Below are 12,970 nucleotides of genomic sequence, written 5' to 3'. Positions count from 1 at the left end.
TGGGCTCGGGCCCGGGAGTCAACATGCAACGGAAGAGCAGGAGGCTTCGAAGTTTCGAAGGAACGCAAGGTACGGCGAGCGCAGCAATTGCATGCGCATGGGGCGAGGTTGCTTCGCGCGGTCCGTGTGATCGTGCGGACGGACACCGAATGTTGGACGTTGGACAGCAGGAGCCTTGAGGCGTGACGGACGATGACAGGTGGACCGCAAGAAGTCAATGACGCGATCTGCACGCGCGAGGACTGGGAGTAGTATACAGAAGATGCGGATCGCAGATGGCAAGATGGGAGGAGAATTATGGAAGCGTGTATCTAACTATACAAGGGATGCAAGGGAGTTAGGACGAGACGCGATGAATCACGAGGTTGATATGCAGGGAGAAGAAGGGGTTCACAGAACAGCTGATCGAAAGCAAGCCGTGGGCATGACAAGTTACAGGACCCTTGCAATTCGGACGCGTTATGAAACAGGATACATCTGGTGTGGGCGGGCACGGAGGACGAATGGGAGACCTATGTATGCAATGCAAGACAAGGTAGACCGAGCGAAAAGTAGAGGAAATTTGCCATGAACTATGCGGCTTCCAGACCGTCTTTCATGGCGAGGAAGTCCTCCGCTTCGTACTGGCTCCAATTGTTGAACAAGAGAGTCATCTGGGTTTTGCCGCTCCTAACAGGGTCAGAAACACAGCAGCAAGGGGCGCAACGGGCGTCGATAATCAGTACGTATTCGTAGGCGAAAAACCGTCAGACTCACTTCTCTCGCTGCTCCCATTCGGTCCTTGATGCCATCCCCTGGCCCCACGCTATGACTTGCTCATCAACCACACCATGCCAGTGAGTTCCGTCTTGCCCCTTCGCACATGCAATCGGCTTGGCGTTCGAGTCGGCCGCGTCTAGCAGGACGGTGAGGTGCGACTTGATGGCGGCTTCTGCAAGACGATCGGGCACAAAGGGAAAAGTACAGATGTTACGAGGCGTGTCGTCTGAGGTCAATGGGAGCGTTGCACGGCAAAGTGGACACTCAAGCGCATCGTGCCAGTAGCCGCAGCCTCGATGGACAGCCGCAAAGGCCCACTTGAGGATGCATATGGCACAGAACGCATGTCCGCATCGTCCGTTGTTCAACGAGTACGGGCTGGCCCTGCGATGAGAACGCGGTGATGAACCCACAGAGGGCATGCGGCGACAGGTGTGTATACGTACATGATCTCGAAGCAGCTGAACACGAAATAGGACGGTAAGCGTCATGCGTATCAAGAGGATGGAAGGCATCAACGTACAGGGAACACTGAAATTGTTCCTCCAAGTGCGAAAGCAGCCATTGTAGGTTTGCACTGGGGGGTCTGGCGACGGCTGGACCGTCCACCGACGCTGCCTTCTCGGCCTCGCACAGCTCCACCAGCACGTCCCGCTCGTCAGTTATAGTCTTCACCTTCGCCTCCCACTCCCTGTTAGCTTGTTGAAACTGCGCCTCCCACTGTTGCTTATCCTGCTTATACTGCGCCTTCGAGTTCTTCACCTTCTGAGTCAATTTGCTGATCTTCTTTTCGAGTTGCTTGACGGTCTTCTCGAACTCCTCGCGTGTCTGAAGGGCAAGCTCGCGTTCCCTCACGGCATCCTCCCTCTCACTCAGGGCACTCTCCCTCTCATCTAGTGCGCGAGTCTCTGCGTCATTCGTCGCGGCGGGAGCTGTCCGCTTCCGCTTGATAGGGGAGGTTGTGATTGTGTCCTCCAAGACATCGGCCGTCCTTTTCCTCGAAGATCGCGCGGGGCGGGCGGAGGTTCTTCTTGACAAGCTAGAGCTGGCTCTCGAGGTCTCAACGGGCACGACGACAGTAGTGTCAGAGCGAAACGGTGTTGCGAGGGCTGCAGATTCATGATGAAGGTCAGATACCTCTGGTCTCCGACTCTCCCTTTCTCTCTCTAAACCCGTCGTAGATGACGATGGTGTGGCTTCGAGTTGTGCACGGCTCGCGCGACTAGCCGCTTGCGAGACCCTTGTTGCACCCCCCTTTGCCTGGCGAGCTTTCCAAACCTCGTCAGATGGTGTCCTGCGCACTATGTATTGCGCATACAACGTACCTTTCTTCGCCCCGGACAGCGAACCATTCGCTTTGTGGCTTGCAACGACGGTGACGCCTCGGGTGGCCCAGCTTAGCTTCTTCCTGTCTCTCGACCTGGTCGCCGGGAACGACGAGGAGCGCGTTGTCACTGGCATCGTGTGCTGCGTGCAATGAAATGGAGATTGCTGGACAAGAGGGGGGAATGGATGTTCACGGCGAGCAGGAGAGCCCAACCGCCCACCGCAGCGGAGGGCAGCTCTCCTGATTGGGCCAGGCTGAGGGCCGCTCGTGTGAGGAAGTCATGTGACCGCGCTAGGAATCACGCTTGCGTCGCCATTGGTCTTCAACCACCATCACCATGTCTAGCATTTTTCGAGCCTGCGGACTCAGGAGACGAGGAAATTGTGAAGACGAGAGCCGGAACACCCAGCCCTTACTGTGGAAGGATTGATTAGGTGCGAGCTATTAACTGTACTTGTTTTGTGGATGGATGGATATGACATACGAGGCCTTCTCAGTGCCCGCAAGGATTTACAATGACCACGGACCCAGTATGCGCCAGGAGGACATAGGGGCTAGGTACGCAACATGTCCTGGTTGACCGCCTTGACAGGTCGAACCTTCAGGCTCGACTTTGCCGTCAGGTCCGCATTCAGAGCAGCACCGTCATCACCATAGGATGATGATAATTGCGGGCAGTGTTGACGTTATCCGTGCCTGAACACTGCTTGAAACTGGATGATATTATACTCCTGTCCCTGGCCGCCCCTGATCATCCTAGGGATATGCATGTAGACTGCGAGCTGAGAGCTCTCGACAAGTACATGCTGTGTCTTATTTATCTCCGCAAGTAAAGTTTAGTATTGATGCGTATCTGCTGCAGCTATACAGATGAAGTCTTCATGGCCGCATAACGAGGGTCGTGCTGTCGCGGGATTCAGGCGCGCTTCACATAACTCACATACAGACTTGCGAACAGGCTGAAGAAATTATGGCAATATCGCTCGACGCCTAGGAGACTGCATCTTCGTTCAGGGACTTGAAGCCGTTGCAGGCGGTAGACATGCCGTTAACGCACGGCCTCCGATGGGCGCATTGACTCGGGCGCACAACTCTATCGGCTGCGTCACCGGATGCGTCCGAATTCCCTCAGGGACAATACCATGCGTTCCAGGTCGTGTAGTTGAGGATGCTCAAACCAAGACGGCTCAAGTATGCCCGGTCCTTGTCTGCCAGTCATATAACTATCTTACAACGCTCGGCATCTGCCTCCTATCCGCGGTTAGCCGAAGCCACGAAACCTACAGCCAACGCCACTTCCGAGTACAGTACGTGATTGCTCTATTCTGGCCGCGCATGGCTTCATGGGAAGCTTGCCTTCCGGAAGAAGCTTGTGTGTCAATCGGGTGGCTATCTGCTCGGTAAGCCCGCAGACCCACGAACCTTCAAGCTGTCGCTGTGGGCCGCTGTGTGGGACGTGCTTTCACACAGACTTCAAGCTCAGCATCTTCTGCGGCCCCCCTAGATCCGACTGGGCACCGCGCGTTCCCAAACCCCTTTCTGCCTCGAGGTGCGACGGTTGGATGCTCAAAGTTGGTATCCATGGCCGTTGCCTCGTTGCTGCTTCTTCGGAGGTGAGTACAGCCTGTGCGCTCATGATGTCGACGATCTTACAGAATTGTCTATCCATGCTGATTATGTACGCTGACAGCTCCGTGTGATCCATTCGGCCTCAGTTGCCCACTGGCGCGATCGGCATACGCTGCGCAGTCATACCACAATTCATCCTGGATCTCCATTGCGCCGATTCGGGATTTCGATGGCCGAGTCCATGCTCCATTGACGATTCAGTCCACGGAAGTAACGCGACACGCTTCCCGGATTGATGGTATTGACCGCATTGACCACTGGGTTGTTCGCGTCTCGAGTGGTTATGCGCGCGCGGACGGCCAGTGTCAAGAAATTTTCGTCCTGTCAAATGTCTCCCGCTGAATACGCACCGTTTTTTCCCAGTGCTTTTGGTGACAGCTGCTGCCGTCTCGGCTTTCATCTCACGTACAGGTTATTGCACTGGTCCGGGGGTGCCCACCGAGTATGGTTACAAGCTACTAAACATTTGACTCTGAGTACACCTTACTGGGGTCATATCCACGTCGACCTCGCCCAAATCACAAGTGACCCGTTCCTGAGGCACGAAGCGGTTCAGCATGGGCAATGCGGAATCATCACGAGGAAGGTACCTCCCGCTACTCATCCTATGCCGTTTCAGCATGGGCGTTAGTTCGCGGCGGGTACACGGGCTTGACGTGCATCATGGAAGTGTTGAGCGCCCGCCGGGGCCGAACCCTTCCAGGAAGCAAGAACCCCCAAAGATTTGCCCAAATAAGAGCTCCAGAATCTCCACAGAAGCGCAACCGTCCCGCCCAGGGTGCGAGGCCGTCGTATCCCCGAGCGCTGCTCCTTTGAATTGGAAGACGCTACTTCGAGCGACGACAGGCGCGTTTGTCTCGGCCGCTCACTTGGTATATGCTTACTCGGCCGAAATCTCGGCCCGCTGAGACCATGAGGTATGTTTCCTATATCACCGGTGTTGACGCCTCGCTGAGTTGGAATAACTCCACAGGATCAGAGGGGGCAACATGTATCGTTGAGCAGGATGTGACTAATCCCTGCGCCATTCCTTCATTTCTATCCATCACCAAAGAAGCTAAATTCGAGCTGTCTGACAACTCATTCTCGACGTCAACGTGAGTTCTTCTCCCCTCATGGCTGAGATGTCACTGAAGTCTTGAGAATCTTCGAGATCAGCCACTGGTATGGCTCATACCACAACCTACGCTATATACAGCCGAGTGTTCAGGTGAGTGTTGTACAGAGTTCAGTGGTCGACTATAGGGGGGCTTGAGGTCATATGGGACGCAGACCTATCTACCATAAGATATGGTATACGGTCTCTTGGCGATCGCTTTCGAGAGGACATGCCGGGTTGACAGAGCGCTTTGAATGTTCTCACTCTCCGATACTTGATAGGATATTCACATTTTCAGACGTCACTACGATAGTTTCGCCATTCGATCGAACTTCTGAACTTCTGACTGCGTAACGTCAACCGGTCACTGCAGCCGCTGATTGGCACAGGACCCTTGAGTCCCAACTCCGAGTCGCAAGCCCTGCAAGAGCTGTAGGCACTCTTCTCCCGTCATTTACGTGTACCTGTTCACAGTGGACGTACCCTAACACGTGTGTGTACGATCTCGCAGTTAGGTACCAGACCTGGACAGCCTGTGCCTTCACCAGCTTCTCCCCACCGCGCCAGCTTCGTCCGCGACATACGCGGGGTCATGTGCCCCCCTCCATTGGGCGCGCTGGGTGGGCGCAAACGCCCCTGCGCACAAGCTCCGGATCAGGTGTGTCGCCGTCATTCGACTCCGATAGTGCTTCCGTGACATACAGAACGCTGCAGAACCGCCTGCGAACCGCCTCAACACTCGTTGACGCGGTGACGCCTCTTGACGCCTCCACGGCGTGCGATGTTCTCGACGTGGTTCTTTTTACCCACACAGCACCTCAGCGCCGTAACGCGGCCTGTCGGCCCACACCGCACATCTGTTCCGGGCCTTCCGGACCCACCTACACAAACTGTGCCTGCAGACGTGTGAAGACCTTGCCAATGCACCCGTAGGAAGGCGTCCAAACGTTCAGGAAGGGACACATGTAGAGTTCTCAGGCCGCAGACGTCTTGCGTGAGTCTAGCACGTTATCGCGCGTGTTTGCGGTTCCTACTTGGCTCCGGCCCTGCCGGTACGTGGTACCTTTGACATTGAACTGAACGGCTCTGACTGGCACCTCCCTAGGATTGGTATTCATGGTCCGGGATCACTCGAGCTGCGCAGACATCGCCGCTATCATTGGACGAATGGCTACTGGTGAGTTGCTGATAACCCTAACCTGAGAGAGCTGCTAGCTTGTTCAATCTTGGTGTCTGTAGATAGATGTAGATATTGGTCTGCTGCCGTTGCCTTGGACATTCTAGCAACCTTGTAGATGGTGCGCTCGATGCTCAATCTCCCCATGATGCCAATCATTGAATCACCGGGCATGATAGGTCTTGAGTAGGGAGGACTATCCCGGCTAGGCGACTGGCACCGCTGTCCGAACTCATCATCTGGACAGTTGCTCGTCAAATACCAGTACTATGCGGATGAACTCGCGCATGCAACGAGTAGACAATCACGGATAACCAAATGGCCTCAGGACCTTCTCAGCTGCAATTGGCCCGCGCCACGGTCCTGGCAATCCACAACGCAGGATGCGGGCGGATGCGAGAAGTTCGCAACATCATGGCTTTCGACACCTGTCCGACAAGGTGCATGAAAACCACGCGCTGTCAAGGGGACGGTTCCGGAGGTGTTCACAGCGTATGCTTCGTACGTCCCTCCTGTCTCCCTGTTCGTATCCGCGGACGATGTGCACGTCGATCCCGCGATGGAAGCGCACATCGGTGCTTCACTTCTACGTTCGACGTGCGGTGCAGACCCATATGGCAGGAAAAGGCGAGCCCCGCTGCTCGCCGTCCATACTTCCCAGCCCGCCGACTGTCAGCGCGAGGTTGCAAAAGCCGGGCAATTCAGAGGATCATACCAAGGATGCGAAGGTCAGCGGCAGTTGAGCGGACCTGCCAGTGAGGGCTCAAAAGCGTTCCGACGCACCGTCCAATATGATTATCGAGCAGTTGACCGGTACCCCCTGCATGCAACACGGTCCAGCTCGCATCCCGTCTTCCAAGCTCTGTGTTCCACGAACTGAGATATGCATGGATATATTCATAGGCACTGCGCATACCACAATACAACGCGGTATACCCGCAGTGACGCAGCCGCCAAACAGCATTTTGTCAGCGACGTGACACGCCGTGGCAGATGCGCCCTGCGCGCCGCCGCTGAGGCATGTTTGAACCGTCCTTCAGTGCGCCGACCCTTGCACAGTAGTCGTCCCACGTCTGGCATTTTCGAGGATTGTACGTACGACTTGGGTACAGATTGTCACGGCCCGACGCATCTCGCCATTTGTGGCGATTTGGCGGCGATCGCCCGTGGCTCGGCGCATCGACGTGTCGCATCCGAACAAAAGGGGACCTGTCTCATGCGTTGTACCCTGGATGCTCCGCTCTTCTCCCGTGTTCGTGCTGTGATGTCCAATGTGAACGTCTGTTCGTGTTATGCATATATACAACTTGCACGAGCCCTTTACGTATGTTGGACGTTGGCAGGTTCGCATATGCAGACCTGGCGATTGCATCCGCAATCTCAGTAACCACGTGCGGGCTTTTTGCTCAGGCCGGATGCGAACGATGCGGACCCCAAGAGCACCGCAAACCGCGTGTCGCGGCACCCGACGCCATTCAGCGACCCCGCTCGCCGGTCGGTGAACAAAATCACGCCCGCGTCCATATCAGGGGTGCCCGAGCCGGTGTCGGGTTCGGCAGCGCGTGCCCGTCGCGTGCGGGCTGCCGGCTCGGCGACCACTGCAATTGATTCCTGCGTCTTCGCGTCAGAAGAGCTCGCTGCGCGTTATGTTGCTTACGGGGATGTGTGTCAGGTCCCGGACAACATGGGGTCATGCCATGCAGCCATGGCGACCTTCACCAAACTTCGAACGAGGGGAACCGTCCTCGAGTCGCGACGCGGTTGCGGGTGAACGTGAGATTCGAAACGCGCTGTGGAAGAATATCAGACGTCCAGACTACAGCGATCCACCAGGGACCAGGACAAGACCGAGTGTGTTCCTCGACGCCTCGTTGACTTTGCGAGAACAAGGGCACATACTGTCACGATCCACTCCCAGCGCCAACCTCCAAGATGGATCATGCAGACGTTGCGTTGCTCGTCCCTCCCTCTGGGTCCGCGACAGAGTTCGCTCTGTGTGTTCTGTGCAACGCGGCTACGGTGCCACGGCGTCCAGCCGCCCGCCCGCACCGCGTACCCGCGAGCGCTGACCGACGCGATATCTGGGCCGTGATCTGTGGCCCGCCTCGCTTGCCGGCACCCGAGGCCCATCCGATTCGCGAGCTTGCACAAGCGGGCCACGCGCCCCCCGCCCGCGATCATGCCATCGGTCGGGGATCGTGAAACGTGGGACGGCCAGGGTGAACCGTTCCTCCTGAGCCGGCAGGAACACGAACACGGGGGCTCGGGTGATCGGGGCCGCGGCTGTCTGGCTGGGACGCTGGATCACCCGCAATATCTATCGCAATCGGGCGGCTCAGCAGTTCGTCCTGCGCTGGGCAGCGGGCAGGAGCAGGGCAGGAGAGGGACGTCCGGACCACCTCGCGCTCGGGGTTGCGTGAATTGTTTTCATATTCCGGAGCATATTCGGGGGCGCGCTTGCAGACGCTCGTGGTTATCTGTGGTGGGGTCTGCGGATAATAGTACTGATCAGAAGTATTCTCTCGCAGTCCATGGCACTGGGTATGCGGCCCCGGCTCACTTGGTGTGCGCCGTCAAGAAGAGGTCGTGTATCAACGAGTGCGACACAGCAAGTCGTCATAAGTCGAAGATCACGATGGGAGGGAGGGAGCGCGGGCGGCATCGACAACCGTCGACATCGCTGATTGCACGTCGTAACAGCGCGTCCAGGCTTCCTTTGGAAAAGACGATTCCGGCCTCATCGCAGTGCTGCAGAGCGGATACTTGGCGTGACGAATCAGCGGTGTAGGACGGGCACAGCTGACACACAAGCCACTCAGGGCAGGCCCGCACTCATATATCAGGCCACGAGGGGGTACATACTGTACAAATGTTTAGATGTAGGGCCCTGGCCATGGATGCAGGAAAGAAGACAGAAGAAGGCGTGTTGCGGCGGTGCCACGTCCGCGCCGCGAACTGTATTGCGCTGTTGGAGGAGTTACGCAGATGTTTCGGATGCATGTGCACATTGTGGAATTGGCACCGAGTGCGAGGCGCCGGAGAAGCCTGGATGAAGAAGATCTGGCGGTCGCCTCGAGAACCCAGCTCAGGTGTGAACCGCGCGATCCCCCTGGTGCTCGCACGGTACCAGTATACGGGGATTGGCCAGGACGTGCGCCCAGGAGAGCGCCGGGGCGCGAACGGGCACGTCATGATGTTTTGAGTGCGCAAAAACGCGGCGCCAGTCAGGGCCGTGGGCTCATATGGACATCCGGGGACAGTGCGGCGGCGGTAGAGAATAATTGGCAGGAGAGGGCTCAAAGGCACACCCAGTCTGGACAGGGCAGGAATGCACCGGTACCCGCGAATGACCGGCGCCGCGGGATGTCGACAGTGGGTGAGGCAGCTGTTCCACGATGTTGCAGAGGTGGCGTGCCAAGGGTCCCTCTGTACGTACAATCGCGAGCAACGCGACGCCTGGGGCGGGATACTGGGGATGCTTCTCCACGGACGCGCTGGACGGCGTTGACGGGATCACATCTGTCAAGAAAGCGTTTGGATTCGTTGAATTCGTCAATAACTGCTCATCAACAGCTATCGCAGCAGCTTCTAGATCTCTGTCGCGCCAAACACAAAGTGACGCCGAGCGACCTGGAGGCAGGCGTGAGCGTCGAGACAGCGAGACATGAGCAGGAGCGAATAGAGCTGACTGGCCTCGGAAGACACCCTCAGGCTCGAGCACCGCGGGCATGCCGTGAACGTCAAGCTGGAACTGGCAGACGTTACGATGCTGAGACGTTGAGACCGTCAGAAACCCTGACGGTGGGAACGAACACGCAGCAGGAGGCTTCGTGCGTCGTTCGCGTCACGGGCTTGCGGTCGCAGTCGGAAGCAATCGCGGGGACGCGTCTTCCGACGGCAGCTTCTGGCGACTCGCATGATCGCAGTTACAGTGAGCCGTCTTCTCGACCTCGGTCGGGACGAGGATGCAGTGACTGCTGACATCGCTGGCTGCTGCGAAGCTGACATGCAGGCGCGGACTGTGCATTCGGGCCCCTCGCACAGGGAAGGAGCTACCGCGGGAGAAGCGGCACCGGACGACGTCTTCTGGGAGACATGACAAGGAGAGCGCCTCGCATGGGGGACGAACAGGCGAAGAGAGGCAGAGCGTGGCAGAGCGGGCAGGGGTGTGAATAGAGTATGTGGCAGGCGGCGCATCACCGCATCTGAGATGAACAGGGTTGGATCCCTGAAGCCTAAAAGCACGGACAAGAAGCAGCGCACAGAGACAGCTTCGCAGCCTTCGTCCACGCTGTCCGCCTGCTCGCCTCTGTCCGTGAGTCTGGCTGGGCGGCAAGCGACGTAGAGCTGTCAACGGCCAGATACGCGTGCGGGATGCATCATGCGAAGTTGTCCGTATATCAGCTCAAACTGCGGGCCAATGGCGGGGCAGGATGCGCGCTCTGTGGACCAGAACTCTAGATGTATAGAGGCGCGGGACGTCGAGGGCCTCGTGTTGGGGTAGCTCTCGAGGCCAGAGCTGGCCATGGCCTGGTTAATTGTCGGCAGCCACAAAGCCACATCGATGCACACATGACCACAGATGTTGCAGGGGACTCACCTTGGTGCCCAGCCCACGATCGGCCCTTCATTTTGGCAGATGAACAAGGAACATCAAAATCGTGCGTTGAGTTCATGTCCACATGCTCGACGACATTGATCGCGGCAGCGGTCGCATGTGCCACTGCGCGACACTACCTACATACGGGTGCAGAGCGGTCACCAGGAGTGCCGTGGGCCAAGCTGAGGCCGCGGGGGGTCCTAGTCAGCCAGGTACGCCGTGAACGCATGAATATCCATCACGACGATGCTCCACAGCGTGCGTCCCACGCACGATCGCAGTTTGTTCCAGAAAGCACGCCGGCCGTCGATGTCGATACGCCAGCGTCGCCCGCCCTCCGAATCGGACTCTGCATCAAAGAATCCGCAGGACGCAGGCCCGAGGCCCGAGCGGCCCCTCCTCCGTGGGCGGGTCATCAGATGGTGGCGCGCCCGGCGTCCGCGGCCGCCAGCGTTCGGCGCGGGGTCGGGCTCGGAGCCCCCGTGGGTGCAGCACCGGTGCTCCCAGCCTGCGGGAGCAATACATGTCCATGTCAGCCCTTGTCCGAGGGCGCGAGAGAGGGCTCGGAACGCGAATGATGTATATTGCGCGCGACTACGTACCGAACAGGGCCAGAGCAGACGCCACGCAGCGAAATTGCGGCACTTCCGTCACGGGTAGGGTTATATAATGCCGAAGGTTAATGCATGCAACGTAGCAGGGTCGACGAGCATCCGGCCATGTGCAGCGCCGCGGCGGGAGATCGCAGGGAAGACAAGAAGCAGACGGAGGAGTCCCAGGCGAAACGCACAGACGTGGGACGTACGACCACTCCAGCGAACCTTCGCGAATGGAGCGAAGGACGAACACATTCGGACGCAGACACTGCAGCACAGCTTGGGACACCGTGGAGCGGGATCGCACGCTACACGTCCTGGAACGGATCGGGCCACCTGGACCCACTTTGACCGCTGTTGGTCCACGAGCAATGAACCCTTCTAGAAATCCGCATCTGCCCCCGACATGATATAGTATGGCGGACAGCGCGAGACCATCGACGAGGTGCGCCCTCCATCTCGAGGACAACGCGTGTGCTGACACGTACCGTGCGCCGCAGTGCGTCACAGAACGTTCGAACGGAGCAGGCGGCGCTGGGGACGGCCAGTGACAGCATCGTTCGATGGCAGACGTCGAGAAGTGGTTCAAGAAGCTCGCGTCCTGATATGTGCATTCAGACGCCTAATTGGGAGAAATAAGAAGGGAGCACTGTCGTGGCGAGCGTAGTGCGTCCGTCGCCCGCTGCGGCAAGCGGGTCTTCGCCGTTCCGGCGGGCGCACGACCCGGAGCACCCGCACATGGAAGCCCCGCTGGCGGGACGCCGCAGAGGGCATGATGCGGCCCAGCAGAAGCAGAGAGCATCGCCCCCCCGACGATCATCGTCCACGTCGTCGACGAGGAGCTCCCCACACTTCGTAAGGCGCAAAGGATGCCAACGTCATTTACGTCAGGGTACGTATACGACACATACCTTAACGCAGTCTTCTCGACTTCTGCGCGCTCTATGTGCTCGCTGAGGTTCTTCCGCGGCTGTAAGGCGATGTAGGGTGCGTCCGCTGATCGACAGACCGCAGGACATCTCAAACAAGGACTGTCTGAGACACATTTGTTGGCCCACAGGACCATGTGCGAAGGCAGGAGGCGTTAAATCGCCAGGTGCACAGAACGCAGGGTGGAACCCAGTGATTGCGGGGGCGGACACATGTGGTTCCAGTCGGGGAGCTGCTCGGAGGCAGAAGCGCGCATGATGTCCGAGCAGGCGGAATGGAGGGGGCGGCGCAGGCGGCAGAGGCGGGAACGAGCGCCGCGTGCGAGAGACTCAGAATTTGACGTCGAGGTGGCAGGTGTCCGTCGCCTGGGCGACATGTGGGAGAGTCCTGCAGCAAGGGAAGCGCGGGAAGGTGGCTCGGCTCAACAATCCCATGCACCGTTTCGGCAGGACGGGAAGGAAGACACGGGAGGACGGGGCCGATCAGCGGGGCAGACGCGGCCGTGGACGCTCCTCCGCGCAGCAAAGACGCGTCTGACGCGTCGTCGACGCTGGGCACGGACGCAGGGGCGGGCGCGGACATGGTCGACACGTCCCGGGCGCGTGCTGGCGCGGGCAGGGCGCAGGAGGGAGGGAAGGCGAGGAGCCGGGGGCAGCGGGCGTGGACGGCCGGATGGTCACGCGGCAGACACGCGAGCAGACGGGCGTCTCGGAGATGCTTCTGAGTGATGTAATGGTTCGACGAGGCAGGCAGTGGGAGAGGGATCAGAGCAGCGCAGCGTGCAGATGCTGGGCAAGGCGAAGCGGCGGGGCCGGGAAGCGAGAGAGGGGCGGAGGATCGATGGACAGGGGCG

General features: G+C 58.6%; 3 protein-coding genes across 3 annotated transcripts; all 3 read right to left on the bottom strand.

The window, feature by feature from the left end:
• Positions 1-379: 379 nt before the first annotated feature.
• Positions 380-2,420, bottom strand: L226DRAFT_372864 (uncharacterized protein). The gene is made up of 6 exons (XM_067674326.1): positions 2,085-2,420; positions 1,897-2,027; positions 1,283-1,818; positions 1,206-1,220; positions 757-1,143; positions 380-669 (listed from the first exon to the last, which is right to left on the bottom strand). The coding sequence occupies exons 1-6, from the start codon at positions 2,218-2,220 to the stop codon at positions 573-575; spliced, it is 1,302 nt and encodes a 433-aa protein (XP_067536883.1). The 5' UTR covers positions 2,221-2,420; the 3' UTR covers positions 380-572.
• Positions 2,421-8,090: 5,670 nt separating this feature from the next.
• On the bottom strand, positions 8,091-8,701 carry L226DRAFT_533423 (uncharacterized protein). The gene is made up of 2 exons (XM_067680452.1): positions 8,552-8,701; positions 8,091-8,480 (listed from the first exon to the last, which is right to left on the bottom strand). The coding sequence occupies exons 1-2, from the start codon at positions 8,651-8,653 to the stop codon at positions 8,169-8,171; spliced, it is 414 nt and encodes a 137-aa protein (XP_067536882.1). The 5' UTR covers positions 8,654-8,701; the 3' UTR covers positions 8,091-8,168.
• Positions 8,702-10,689: 1,988 nt separating this feature from the next.
• Positions 10,690-12,511, bottom strand: L226DRAFT_372770 (uncharacterized protein). The gene is made up of 3 exons (XM_067674325.1): positions 12,099-12,511; positions 11,194-11,788; positions 10,690-11,099 (listed from the first exon to the last, which is right to left on the bottom strand). The coding sequence occupies exons 1-3, from the start codon at positions 12,231-12,233 to the stop codon at positions 10,792-10,794; spliced, it is 1,038 nt and encodes a 345-aa protein (XP_067536881.1). The 5' UTR covers positions 12,234-12,511; the 3' UTR covers positions 10,690-10,791.
• Between the last annotated feature and the right edge of the window lie 459 nt (positions 12,512-12,970).

The sequence above is a fragment of the Lentinus tigrinus genome (genome assembly GCF_003813185.1).
Source record: "Lentinus tigrinus ALCF2SS1-7 unplaced genomic scaffold L226scaffold_8, whole genome shotgun sequence".
Classification (NCBI taxonomy): Eukaryota; Fungi; Basidiomycota; class Agaricomycetes; order Polyporales; family Polyporaceae; genus Lentinus; species Lentinus tigrinus.
Note: the sequence above shows the minus strand (reverse complement) of the source record. Positions and strands in the feature narration are given on the sequence as shown.